The sequence below is a fragment of the Balaenoptera acutorostrata genome, chromosome 8 (assembly GCF_949987535.1).
Source record: "Balaenoptera acutorostrata chromosome 8, mBalAcu1.1, whole genome shotgun sequence".
In the NCBI taxonomy this organism is placed as follows: Eukaryota; Metazoa; Chordata; class Mammalia; order Artiodactyla; family Balaenopteridae; genus Balaenoptera; species Balaenoptera acutorostrata.
The window spans coordinates 72405949-72419302 of NC_080071.1; the positions used below are offsets into that span (position 1 = coordinate 72405949).

The window sequence follows — 13354 nt, forward strand, 5'->3', positions numbered from 1 at the left end:
GCTTGTTTGGACTCCTGAAGACACTCATCCTCTCAGAATTACACTGTCTACTCCAGAAAGCTTATCTATGTATTATATTCAACAGGATATTTTCTACCTTAAATTTTGTTGCCATCTGTTAAGATATATATCATTAATCTAGATATATTACAAATTAGGATGCAAGCTCTCACAGAAAATTAGGAAGTACAATAGAGTGCAGTTTTAGGACTGGGGGATTAGATTTAAACTGAAGAATTAGGGAAGGAAAGCTTCTCTGAGAAAGAACAACATTTCTGAAGGCTTAGCTAGGCACAAACTGTGGGGGAAGGGCAAGTCACGCAGGGAGACATATGAAAATACACGCAGAGGTGTGGCGGGAGGAAGGAGTTTGGTGCACTGGCAAAACCAAAAGGAGGCCAGCATGGCTACACCCTAAAGAGGAAGAGGAGAAAGAAAGCGATGAAGGTGCAGAAGTAAGCAGGGGCCAGGTCCCATGGGAGCTTGTCATCCATGTGACTCCAATTTTTAAATTCCTGGCTCTTCCCTAACAAATGAAATGACTTCATGAACTGTTTTTACTAAATGTTGATTTTATTGATTTTCAAAACAGAAACAGTTGTGCCAAAGCAAACTTATATAGACACACACACACGCACACAAACACACACACACATTATGTAAAGCACCTTCCCCAAGGGCCATATAATTTGGCATTATTACGAAGTCTATTCTATAGCCATATATATAATTCTGGGTCAGCCGGGTAATTAGCTGAAAATTATCTTCATATTCATTTTCCCTCCATAGGAATGTTTCCTTCAGAGAGACCCAGAATATGAACCTTTCTGTAATAGCTTTAAAAAATGTTGTCTGCCAGCAGCACATGAATTCTCTATCATCTTTCAGGATTTGTATCTGCCCAGCTGACACACCTATTTCCGCTGAAAAGCAAGTAGCTTCTTGCTCTGCTCCGTGCCTTACTATTGGCAAGGCATTGCAGGAATAGATTTAAGCTCTATTTACCACCAGGGTAAACTGCCCTTCTATAGCATTCTTGTAGAAAGGCATTTCGGGGCGGGGGGTCAGTATGTCCCCATGTATTTACAGGTACTGAAAATGACATACACACACTAGACATTGTGCCCACTCCTTACTGCCAATGTTAATCTGGCCCTTGGCACTTTACAGATCACAATAGATTCATATATTCATGATGATGTTCATTCTGTTATTTTCTGAAAATAAATTGTTTGCTCTCCCAATTCTACCTACCCCAAACTACCTTACTTTTCTTCTCCACTCTTTCTTTTCAACTGCCAATAGCCATGCTCTTAAGCTGTCTTTTTATTGAAAGTAATAAATTAAGGCATTCATCTTCAGTGGTTTCACCTTTGCATAAGAGTCAGCAGCTTACACACTAGCATGCTCACAGTGTTGTGTAGACAGAAATTCATTTCAGTAGTAAAAACATTCACTGACCTTAGAAAGAAAACTTTCCATTTATAGTTACTGGCTAGTCTTGCACAATTGTAACTTTCCAATACAGTATAAGACTTTAAAATTAAGATATTTTGAGGAATTTGTATCTTCTGTGGCTCTTCCTCAAAATGCAGCCATTGTTGAGACTGAGTTTGCTGGAGGTACTAAGACTACAGCTGGTCATCTTGTGAGTCAGTGCTTATGGTGGAACCTTGGCTACTGGTATCGGCAGTTTCATAGCACTTTTGGTCTTTGGCAAAGTTGATGAAAACCTGATTTTTCAAGGGAAATAAAGCCGTTAGTACTTGGTAAACCAAAGGAAGAAATAAGGTGTGTGTGTATGCACAATGGGAGAGCAAATAAGAAGAAAACTAGATTTCATAGGGGCACGCCCAAACACATAAACAAACTCTCACTAGGAGTCCTTCCTTTAGGTATTGAAATTTATCTGGAGTTTGAAAATAATATCTATATCTGCAACCTATAAATACATTTATAATTATAATATAAATCTAAAGCTATAATTAAATATCTATAGCCACATATTTGTATCTATTTGATCTGTATCAGTATCTTTCAAGTATCTTTTAACAAGGAGCCCAACCCAAGCCCTTACCAAATGTTTGTATGATGATGTTGAGAGAAATTTAACTAGTTTCAAGAGTTTCACTAGTTTCAACAGTTAATGCACTAAAATAAAATTTGTATACAGAGCTCACAACAACATTATGTTCAGTAAGCTTATTATTTAACAGGCAGACCTTTATGACTTTGTTTAAAATTCTATTAGTCATAGATTCATCCAGAAAATATTGAGAGTCTACTTTGTGCCAGACATGATACTGGTAATTGGTTACAAGTCAAAGGATAAATCTTCTGTGTTGGCAAAGCCATAATTGCCTTAACTCCCCATAAAAAATTGTCCATGAGATGCAGCATGATTCAGAGGCCTCTGTAGCCTCACTTTCAGACCCATTCCAGTGATAGGTCCAATCAAATGTTCTATATATCAGGTTGGTTGAACTGTATAAAACTAAAACAGTGCAAAGGTGATGACGGATGTTCCATGATGCCTCGAGTTATTGAATATAAATGTAATTAAGACAGATGATGTGAATGAAACAAAAGAATCCTGCATTTACCACTTTGGTTGCCTGAATCTAGCAGATCTAAAGCTTTGGCACCAAATTCTCACTAGATAACCCCATCCTCCCCTAATCTAGGAAGCCAATCAATAGTAATGTTATTTAAGAAACCTACCAAGGGGAAAGTAAGGAAAGTGTTAACAGCTATTTGTTTTATAGATGAAAATAATTGTTGCTTTACATATACAGATAACTGATGGGTATAGATGTCGTATAGAAGGAAAAAAATCTTCTTTTCTCCATTAAAAATAGTTAACTCTTTTCACATTTTTTCCTAACATCCCAAAATGCACTTAGAAATAAATTAAGCTAAGTTTTTCAGGTGCAAGTTTAGATACTGCTTCAATTAAAAACAAATTCAATGTCATTAAAAAGAAATAATCAGAATGTGTAATAATTAATGTGACATTGTGCACATGCATCATGGTATCCAGCTTACCTCTTCCAGAGTAGTCTGACTCACTAAGAAATTTGTGATATTTAAAGCAGTCTTGTTGGTTTCCAGCAGATCAAAAATGTTTGCTACTCCTCCTGCGGTGACCGGCACATGATACTCTAGCATGCTGAGGTGCTGATCCTGTGGGAACCAGAGGGAAAAAATGTATTTCTCAATGTCAGGTAATATTGACTTGACTAGACATAACTTGACCAAGAGCTAAGAAACGTACTGAAATTCATTCCTCTGAAAACGATGTCACAGTGTAAATAATGGGTATGTTTTGAGACTAACAGCTTTCGAAGACGAGATAAAAAGTTTTATGAATATCCAAGAGAAAACAAATTAAAAAGCTAATGAAAATTCCAAAATATTTTACATTCATGTGCACTTATAAAGACATTATAGTCTTGCCTAGGAAAAAATATTGTGGAATGGTATTGCCAATGTCAGATTACGCTTAGCTCACATAAGTGTTTTCAGAGATAACTTTTAGAAATTTCATTTTTCTTTTTCAATGTTAGAATTGTTCTAAAAGGCTAAGGATTAGCTGTTCAATTTATATTGGCTAAAGTTGCCAGATTTCAAAAGCACTGTCTATGAGAAACCTCATTCAAATAATGCTACATTCTTTCTTAACTCACTCTAAAGTTCTTTTCAGTTTATTTAGTCTGTAGTATCACCATCAATTTAGTAACCTATTCTTATTTCCTTAGAGTACCTTTAACATCTTGCTTTTCTGCATATTTCATCAATTATCATATCTTATTTATTTTTCCTCTAAAATAACTCTCAAATGTAACCTTTCCTCTCTATTTGCACCATCAATTTTATTAACCTGATGCTCACCACTCCACATCTGAGTTATTGCAACAGCCTCTTCAGAAGCTTAGAAACCGTATACACTCATATGTTCTGGCACAAAGTAGCTAGGATAATCTTTCCTGAACACTAGTTTGGTCAGGATGGTTTTTTTTACTCCATAAACAATCCCTGTAACGTATATTGATCAGATCAAGATTGTATATTGCAGCCTGGTATTCCAGACCTGCGTTACTGGAAACCCCTCTTCTCACTCCTTTGCTCACTGCCTAGCCCCTCTCATTGATTTGTGTTTACATCACACCTGTCACTGCAATCAGGCTATCTTATTGATATTTATTTTTACTCCCAAATTGTTGTTTGGTTATTTCCCTTTTAGAGATCTAGAAACCATCACATACTTGTAGAGAATGGTCTGCTTAGGAAGTAATCAAACTTTTATCATTACTGCACTTGTCTTGTATAGCACTAGCCCCCTGAGGAACAGACCAGGGCAAATGTAATCTCATCACTCAGTGAATAAACACAGATTTCAACCCAGACGTTCACTGAAAGAAGAAGTACTATGACCAACGTGGTTTGTGCAAAAACAAACAAACAAAAAATGTCCTTTAATTTTTAAATTTGATTTTAATTTAGATGATAGAAAATGGACTTTGATAAGAATCAGAGGTTGAGGCAAAGGTATTTTGTAGAGATAAAAGAATTGTTTTTAAAAATGAACTCTATTTTGCTCTCCAAAATCACTTCATGTTAATATGGTACCTGACAGTTTATGAAGCATCTTTGTGGACATTTTATCATTTAGTTCTCACACCAGTCTTGTGAAGTAGATGTCAACAGTGTTTGTAAAATAGGAGTACGAGGCTCAGAGACTTTAAATGTCTTGCTGGAAATCAGACAGGCAGAGCTGGACCTCAGCCCAAGTCTTCCAGTTTCTTTTCATCATTCCACAACTGACTTCCGTTTAAAAACAATCACTTGCTATAATCATCTTATATCATTACCTGCACATCAAAGATGTTACAATGATAACTTTTCTGTCAAGTGCATTTAAATATGTACTATGTGAGATTTATATGTATATATCTGTGTGTGTCCATCCTGTTGATATGTATATGTAAGATGAAATTAATTGAGCAATGTTTCAGGTAGTGTGGGATTTAAGAACTTGATTTCCAAGCAATTCTGCTCAAAACTTTGTGGGCTTATCTTTCAAGTGAGGAAAGCAAAGGAGATAATGTCTTCTAGCTGTGACATTCTGGAACTTTGTAATTTTTTTTTTCTTAGAAGAAATGCCCTTGGTCATATGTATCTGTCATTCCTCAATTCCCTAACATATGTAACTAATAATCTAGTTAAGTATACAACCTGAAAACTAATACGATATGGTCATAAAGCCTTTGTGAGGAAGAAATAAAGGTATGTAAAAGGACTATGTTACTCTTAAGTAGCTACAAAAATATATAACTAATTTGAAGATTTTATCTGTTAATACTAAGTGTGCTTCAGAGTATCTTAAGCATCTTGAACTAATAAATATATTAAGATGAATAATAAAGCTATGATCAGCTTGAAAATAACAAACATCCACTACGATATTAGATTATGACTATCAAAACCAGTCAATCTCTTACTTTTAAGTATGTTTTTGGAAAGTGAAGTTGCATGAACCTTGTGAGGGGCTCCATGCTCACTCTAGCATTCTTCACGTGAACCTTGACGGTAAACCCTCGTCCAAACCTAGAAAGAAGTGCAAAATACAGTATGAGTTATGTTTTGCTGAAATAGCTCCTCTGGAATTCTAGATAATGAAACAGGACCCAAGCTGACCATGATAGCTCCTTTTCCTATATAAAGACTATCATTTTGCCATAAAAGTTCAGGGCATCTTGCAAACTGGAAATAGTGTAATGCCATGACTTTTTATTTATTTCTACCACTATACAAAGTCAGATCCTTTGGACAAAAGTTGCATTAGAAAGAAAATACAAAATCTTGGCTTTCTTTGGCATCCATGAATTGGTAATTGATGTAAATTCCTGGAGCTACATATTTTCTAATTTAAAGCAAAGAGAATCTTTAGAGGCAAGTTATTGGAGATTTGATGTCAATCGTAAAGATTAAAATCACTGGGTTTCTAAAAATAAATAATAAATCAATATACTAGCTAACAGTTTGCACCAAAAATAGAGTTTGTAAACAAGTCACAACAGACTCTTTGGGAACAACATATACGGCCTTTTTCATCCTTTTTTCTTATCTTGGTTAATATTGTCTTATAAGAAAGCCAAGCTGTTGTACAGACAAAGGTATAAAGTAATGTCATGATGTTGGAAGATTAACATGGATATGTATAAATGCATATGCACTCTGACAAACATAAAAATATTAATTTAATTTTAATTTGATAGTATGATATTTATGCACATCTCCCCAATGTATTTTTTATGAAAAGGTTTTGAATGTAGTAAAAATGTTAAATACCTGGCTGAAAGCCTGTGCAAATGGCAAATGAACGTGTTAGATAAAAATCGATGCCTTCATGTACTTGTTAAGATCTAATTTGTTACCGAGATAACTCTTTTTTTTTTTTGTGCGGGTTTCTCATTGCAGTGGCTTCTCTTGTTGCGGAGCTTGGGCTCTAGGAGCACGGGCTTCAGTATTTGTGGCTCGCGGGCTCTAGAGCACAGGCTCAGTAGTTGTGGCACACGGACTTAGCTGCTCCGCGGCATGTGGGATCTTCCCGGACCAGGGCTCGAACCCGTGTCCCCTGCACTGGCAGGCAGATTCTTAACCACTGCGCCACCAGGGAAGTCCTGTCATTTATTTTATTCTTTTGAATTTTTGAATTTTATTTTATTTATTTCTGTATACAGCAGGTCCTTATTAGTCACCAATTTTATACACATCAGTGTATACATATCAATCCCAATCGCCCAATTCATCACACCACCCCCCCCACGCCCACGTGGCTTTCCCCCCTTGGTGTCCATATGTGTGTTCTCTACATCTGTGTCTCAACTTCTGCCCTGCAAACTGGTTCATCTGTACCATTCTTCTAGGTTGCACATACATGCGTTAATATACGATATTTGTTTTTCTCTGACTTACTTCACTCTGTATGACAGGCTCTAGATCCATCCACGTCTAAACAAATGACTCAATTTCGTTCCTTTTTATGGCTGAGTAATATTCCTTTGTATATACGTACCACAACTTCTTTATCCATTTGTCTGTCGATGGGCATTTAGGTTGCTTCCATGACCTGGCTATTGTAAATAGTGCTGCAATGAACACTGGGGTGCATGTGTCTTTTTGAATTATGGTTTCCTCTGGGTATATGCCCAGTAGTGGGATTGCTGGATCATACGGTAATTCTATTTTTAGTTTTTTAAGGAACCTCCATACTGTTCTCCATAGTGGCTGTATCAATTTACATTCCCACCAATAGTGCAAGAGGGTTCCGTTTTCTCCACACCCTCTCCAGCATCTGTTGTTTGTAGATTTTTCTGATGATGCCCATTCTAACTGGTGTGAGGTGATACCTCATTGTAGTTTTGATTTGCATTTCTCTAATAATTAGTGATGTTGAGCAGCTTTTCATGTGCTTCTTGGCCATCTATATGTCTTCTTTGGAGAAATGTCTATTTAGGTCTTCTGCCCATTTTTGGATTGGGTTGTTTCTTTCTTTAATATTGAGGTGCATGAGCTGTTTATATATTTTGGAGATTAATCCTTTGTCTGTTGATTCATTTGCAAATATTTTCTCCCATTCTGAGGGTTGTCTTTTGGTCTTGTTCATGGTTTCCTTTGCTGTGCAAAAGCTTTGAAGTTTCATCAGGTCCCATTTGTTTATTTTTGTTTTTATTTCCATTACTCTAGGAGGTGGATCAAAAAAGATCTTGCTGTGACTTCTGTCAAAGAGTGTTCTTCCTATGTTTTCCTCTAAGAGTTTTATAGTGTCCGGTCTTACATTTAGGTTTCGAATCCATTTTGAGTTTATTTTTGTGTATGGTGTTAGGGAGTGTTCTAATTTCATTCTTTTACATGTAGCTGTCCAGTTTTCCCAGCACCACTTATTGAAGAGACTGTCTTTTCTCCATTGTATATCCTTGCCTCCTTTGTCATAGATTAGTTGACCATAGGTGTGTGGGTTTATCGCTGGGCTTTCTATCTTGTTCCATTGATCTATGTTTCTGTTTTTGTGCCAGTGCCATATTGTCTTGATTACTGTAGCTTTGTAGTATAGTCTGAAGTCAGGGAGTCTGATTCCTCCAGCTCCGTTTTTTTCCCTCAAGACTGCTTTGGCTATTCTGGGTCTTTTGTGTCTCCATACAAATTTTAAGATTTTTTTGCTCTAGTTCCGTAAAAAATGCCATTGGCAATTTGATAGGGATTGCACTGAATCTGTAGATTGCTTTGGGTAGTATAGTCATTTTCACAATATTGATTCTTCCAATCCAAGAACATGGTATATCTCTCCATCTGTTGGTATCATCTTTAATTTCTTTCATCAGTGTCTTATAGTTTTCTGCATACAGGTCTTTTGTCTCCCTAGGTAGGTTTATTCCTAAGTATTTTATTCTTTTTGTTGCAATGGTAAATGGGAGTGTTTCCTTAATTTCTCTTTCAGATTTTTCATCATTAGTGTACAGGAATGCAAGAGATTTCTGTGCACTAATTTTGTATCCTCCAACTTTACCAAATTCATTGATTAGCTCTAGTAGTTTTCTGGTGGCACTTTTAGGATTCTCTATGTATAGTATCATGTCACCTGCAAACAGTGACAGTTTTACTTCTTCTTTTCCAATTTGTATTCCTTTTCTTTCTTTTTCTTCTCTGATTGCTGTGGCTAGGACTTCCAAAATTATGTTGAATAACAGTGGTGAGAGGGGACATCCTTGTCTTGTTCCTGATCTTAGAGGAAATGCTTTCAGTTTTTCACCATTGAGAATGATGTTTGCTGTGGGTTTGTCATATATGGCCTTTATTATGTTGAGGTAGGTTCCCTCTATGCCCACTTTCTAGAGAGTTTTTATCATAAATGGGTATTGAATTTTGTCAAAAGCTTTTTCTGCATCTATTGAGATGATCATATGGTTTTTATTCTTCAGTTTGTTAATATGGTGTATCACATTGATTGATTTGCGTATATTGAAGAATCCCTGCATCCCTGGGATAAATCCCACTTGATCATGGTGTATGGTCCTTTTAATGTGTTGTTGGATTCTGTTTGCTAGTATTTTGTTGAGGATTTTTGCATCTATATTCATCAGTGATATTGGTCTGTAATTTTCTTTTTTTGTAGGATCTTTGTCTGGTTTTGGTATCAGGGTGATGGTGGCCTCATGGAATGAGTTTGGGAATGTTCCTTCCTCTGCAATTTTTTGGAAGAGTTTGAGAAGGATGGGCGTTAGCTCTTCTCTAAATGTTTGATAGAATTCACCTGTGAAGCCATCTGGTCCTGGACTTTTGTTTGTTGGAAGATTTTTAATCACAGTTTCAATTTCATTACCTGTGATTGGTCTGTTCATATTTTCTATTTCTTCCTGGTTCAGTCTTGGAAGGTTATACCTTTCAAAGAATTTGTCCATTTCTTCCAGGTTGTCCATTTTATTGGCATAGAGTTGCTTGTAGTAGTCTCTTAGGATGCTTTGTATTTCTGCGGTGTCTGTTGTAACTTCTCCTTTTTCATTCTAACTTTATTGATTTGAGTCCTCTCCCTCTTTTTCTTTTTTTTTTTTTTTTTAAAGGATTTTCTTATTTATTTATTTATTTATTTATTTTTGGCTGTGTTGGGTCTTCGGTTCGTGCGAGGGCTTTCTCCAGTTGCGGCAAGCGGGGGCCACTCTTCATCGCGGTGCGGGGACCGCTCTTCATCGCGGTGCGCGGGCCTTTCTCTATCGCGGCCCCTCCCGTCGCGGGGCACAGGCTCCAGACGCGCAGGCTCAGCAATTGTGGCTCACGGGCCCAGCCGCTCCGCGGCATGTGGGATCCTCCCAGACCAGGGCTCGAACCCGTGTCCCCCGCATTAGCAGGCAGACTCCCAACCACTGCGCCACCAGGGAAGCCCCCTCTTTTTCTTGATGAGTCTGGCTAATGGTTTATCAATTTTGTTTATCTTCTCAAAGAACCAGCTTTTAGTTTTATTGATCTTTGCTATTGTTTTCTTTGTTTCTATTTCATTTATTTCTGCTCTGATCTTTATGATTTCTTTCCTTCTGCTAACTTTGGGTTTTGTTTGTTCTTCTTTCTCTAGTTCCTTTAGGTGTCAGGTTAGATTGTTTATTTGAGATTTTTCTTGTTTCTTGAGGTAGGCTTGTATTGCTATAAACTTCCCTCTTAGAACTGCTTTTGCTGCATCCCATACGTTTTGGATCGTCGTGTTTTCATTGTCATTTGTCACCGAAATAACTCTAGAAACTGCATTCCGAGAGTATTTTGGTTGGGGAATAATAATAATAATAATAATGATATTATTATTATTAGCTTTTAGGCCTTCCAGGTTTTGGGGTTATTAATTAAAAAAAAATTCAACCCTCAGTACTATAATTTAACTTTAAGGTGAATCAGTGATTAGTTTCTCCATTCCAGTTTTACTACTCATTGTAGGATGGGCTGCTGAGATAATCCCTGAAGGTGAGTATAGTACTGGTAGATTGATTACCCTACACCATGTGTTAAACAATACATTTGTTCCTCACCTGCTCTTAATATGCTGCAATGATCCAATACATTGGAACCTTCCATTCACCATAATGGCCAACCTGGTACAGAGAGCTTCACATTCCTCCATGCTGGAAGACAGAATCATGTCAGCATTCCGGGCACAGAAAATTGGTTTAAGTTCATGAGCATAAGCTTAACTTTTTTCATTATGGCACCTTAGAAACACTGTTTGAGTATTTGAGTTCCTTAAAATGTCCTTTCCCTTGAAGAACAAAAAAATCTTTTAACATATAAATTAAATGTCTTCACATAGGGTTTATTACTGTTTCTTCTCAAACTTGAGGCCATCTCTCTCACCTGGATTGCCCACTCTATCAAACACAGTATTTCTTTTAAGCTCTTTCTAACTTTGACTCAAGACCTACATTTCGTAAGAAATGTTTCCAGAATAATACTAAGCTGTTTTCATTATGCCTTATACTCCGTATTCAGTTGGCTTTTATGCTTTTGTGTTTATAACTAGTTAACCTGTACTTGATTATATAATTCTAATTTCATGGACAATAATAACTGGAGGAGATCTTAGGTATCACCCTGTCCACTTAATATAAAAGTTAATGGAAATTAGGGGAATTTGGGGGAGAATGGATACATGTATATATATGGTTGAGTCCCTTTGCTGTGCACCTGAATCTATCACAATGTTGTTAATCGGCTGTACTCCAATATAAAATAAAAAGTTAAAAAAAAAGTTAATAGAAATTAAATGATTGGCTTCAGAACATATACTGTGCTAGGGCAAGCCTAGTATATAGGATATAAACAAGTCTGTAGATTCTAAACATACCTAGTTCTTTTTTCTACTATATGATCATTATAACGAAAGGATGAACTTAACATAAGGCCGACCTTGTAAGAAAGGCACAGAGAAAATACTTCAGTAGCTTTTTTACCTAATTGATTGGAAGGGTCTACTTCATGGAGAAGGCTTGTGAACTAGTTCTTAAAGGACTAGTAAGATTAGAATCTGGAGAGATTTTGTGAAAAGATCAACTCCAGTAGAAGGCGCAGCCAAAGAAAGCGCAGGTGATAGGAAAGGGCAGTGAGTGTAAACGGAACCACGAGTCATTCAGATTGACAGATAGGAGAGGGTGTCATAGGAAAAAAAGACTAGAAGTTTAGACGGGGCCAGATAATAAAAGGCCTTGCATACTAAGCCGAAAAATGCTGAATTTTATGTGATAGGCAATAGGGAGGCATAGTTGAATTAAGAGGGCTGTAAGTTATGGGAAATTTGTTTTTTAAATGATTGCTTAGGCCCTGTCCCACCACAGGAGCTGGAGTCTCACCATGAAACCTTCCGGACTTGCTCCTTTGACTGTGAACATAAAATACTTTAATCCAATTGTGGAATTCACTATCAGTATATATTACACGGGATTACCTTTCCCGTCTCTCATCCTAACATCGTGTCATCTGACTCTCAGTTTACCTGTGAGAAGTGAGAATGACGGAACATTTATTCTGTACTTCTTCTGAAATGATCTTCCAGAGGTGCCGTTTTGATTTAGGATCCATCCCAGAGCTTGGCTCATCCTTAATAGAAAGTTACAAGAAGAATTTATCAAATTAATTAGATTTTGATGAGGTTCTTTACATGAATCATTGCATCTCACTTGCCTAGAACAGAAATCACTTTTCCAGGTCACGTGGCTAACTTGTTTTATACTTAATAGGCTTCTTTCTGCTGCTGTCAAAAAGCTCAAAATTAATCATTTAAAATTGTCAATCTGTGTTAAAAAGTGTCTCAGTGAAGTTGTACTCTTACTTTACACTTGTCTCTCATATTTCTTTGGAAAAAATTCTGCTTCAATTACTGACAAAGCAAGAATTTTTACATTTACTACCATATTGTCACATATATATTTGAAGCTACATCAGCAAGACTGCTACCTTGCTCCTGATGGCAGAATTGTGGCTGTGAGTGAGAGATAATATGTTATGTGAAGCACAGAGAATTCAATTTGATTTGTTTTTGTTAATATGATTGAGGTGTATTTTCAGTTTTATGTTATTAATTGAAATTTAATACTCCTTGGGGAAATAAAAGTAAGATCTGCAGAAATTGCCAAATAGAAAGATATAAATTACATTTTAAAGTAAACGATGTTTAGAAAAATTATTCAGACATAAAATTAGAAATGCAGCAATGAAAAACCTAAACAAGCAATAATAAATCCTGACAGATGATTAAAAAACCAAATTATAGGTCAAGATTAGGTAAAAATTAAAAACATATGTCTGAAATGGAAAGTATATACATAGGATCATCAGAGGTTTATTTTTATAGCAAGGGGTTAAATTTAAATTTAAAGAAAGAAATTGAGTGTTAATTTGGGGAAACAGTAAAGGTTATATTGTCACTGTTCCTATTTTTGAAGACAATGGCATTACAGTAAATATATATAAAAGAAAATACGGTATCTTTCTCTCATAGCCTGATTTCAGTTCATGCTCATTAATACATAATATTTGCATACAGCTTTTAACATTGTAAAGTACTTTACATCTATTATCTCACAGGGGTGCCTAAAGATTGTTTTCTTCAATTTAAGGGACACTTATACAATAGAATTCCATTATGAGCATCGACTGGCAGGGATATAATGCTTTATAAGCTTCTGGTATTATAGAGAGATGGGTTGTGCATTACTCTAACTGAGCAGTTTAAATGATCTGATCCTCCATATTACTTAATCTCTGGAATAATGTGATGATTTATAACTGGTGATTTTATTGCATATAGTTAAGCCTCTTT

General features: G+C 36.2%; 1 protein-coding gene across 1 annotated transcript in view; it reads right to left on the minus strand.

Annotated features, from left to right (window-relative positions):
* Positions 1–635: 635 nt before the first annotated feature.
* The window catches only part of ABCA12 (ATP binding cassette subfamily A member 12), a 192708-nt gene continuing 179989 nt past the window's right edge, over positions 636–13354 (minus strand). The window contains exons 49-53 of the mRNA XM_007187873.2: positions 12029–12132; positions 10572–10664; positions 5502–5607; positions 3046–3183; positions 636–1733 (exon numbers count right to left, since the gene is read on the minus strand). Coding sequence (XP_007187935.2) covers positions 1632–1733; positions 3046–3183; positions 5502–5607; positions 10572–10664; positions 12029–12132 — 543 coding nt within the window. The 3' untranslated portion in view covers positions 636–1631. The remainder of the gene's footprint in view (positions 1734–3045; positions 3184–5501; positions 5608–10571; positions 10665–12028; positions 12133–13354) is intronic.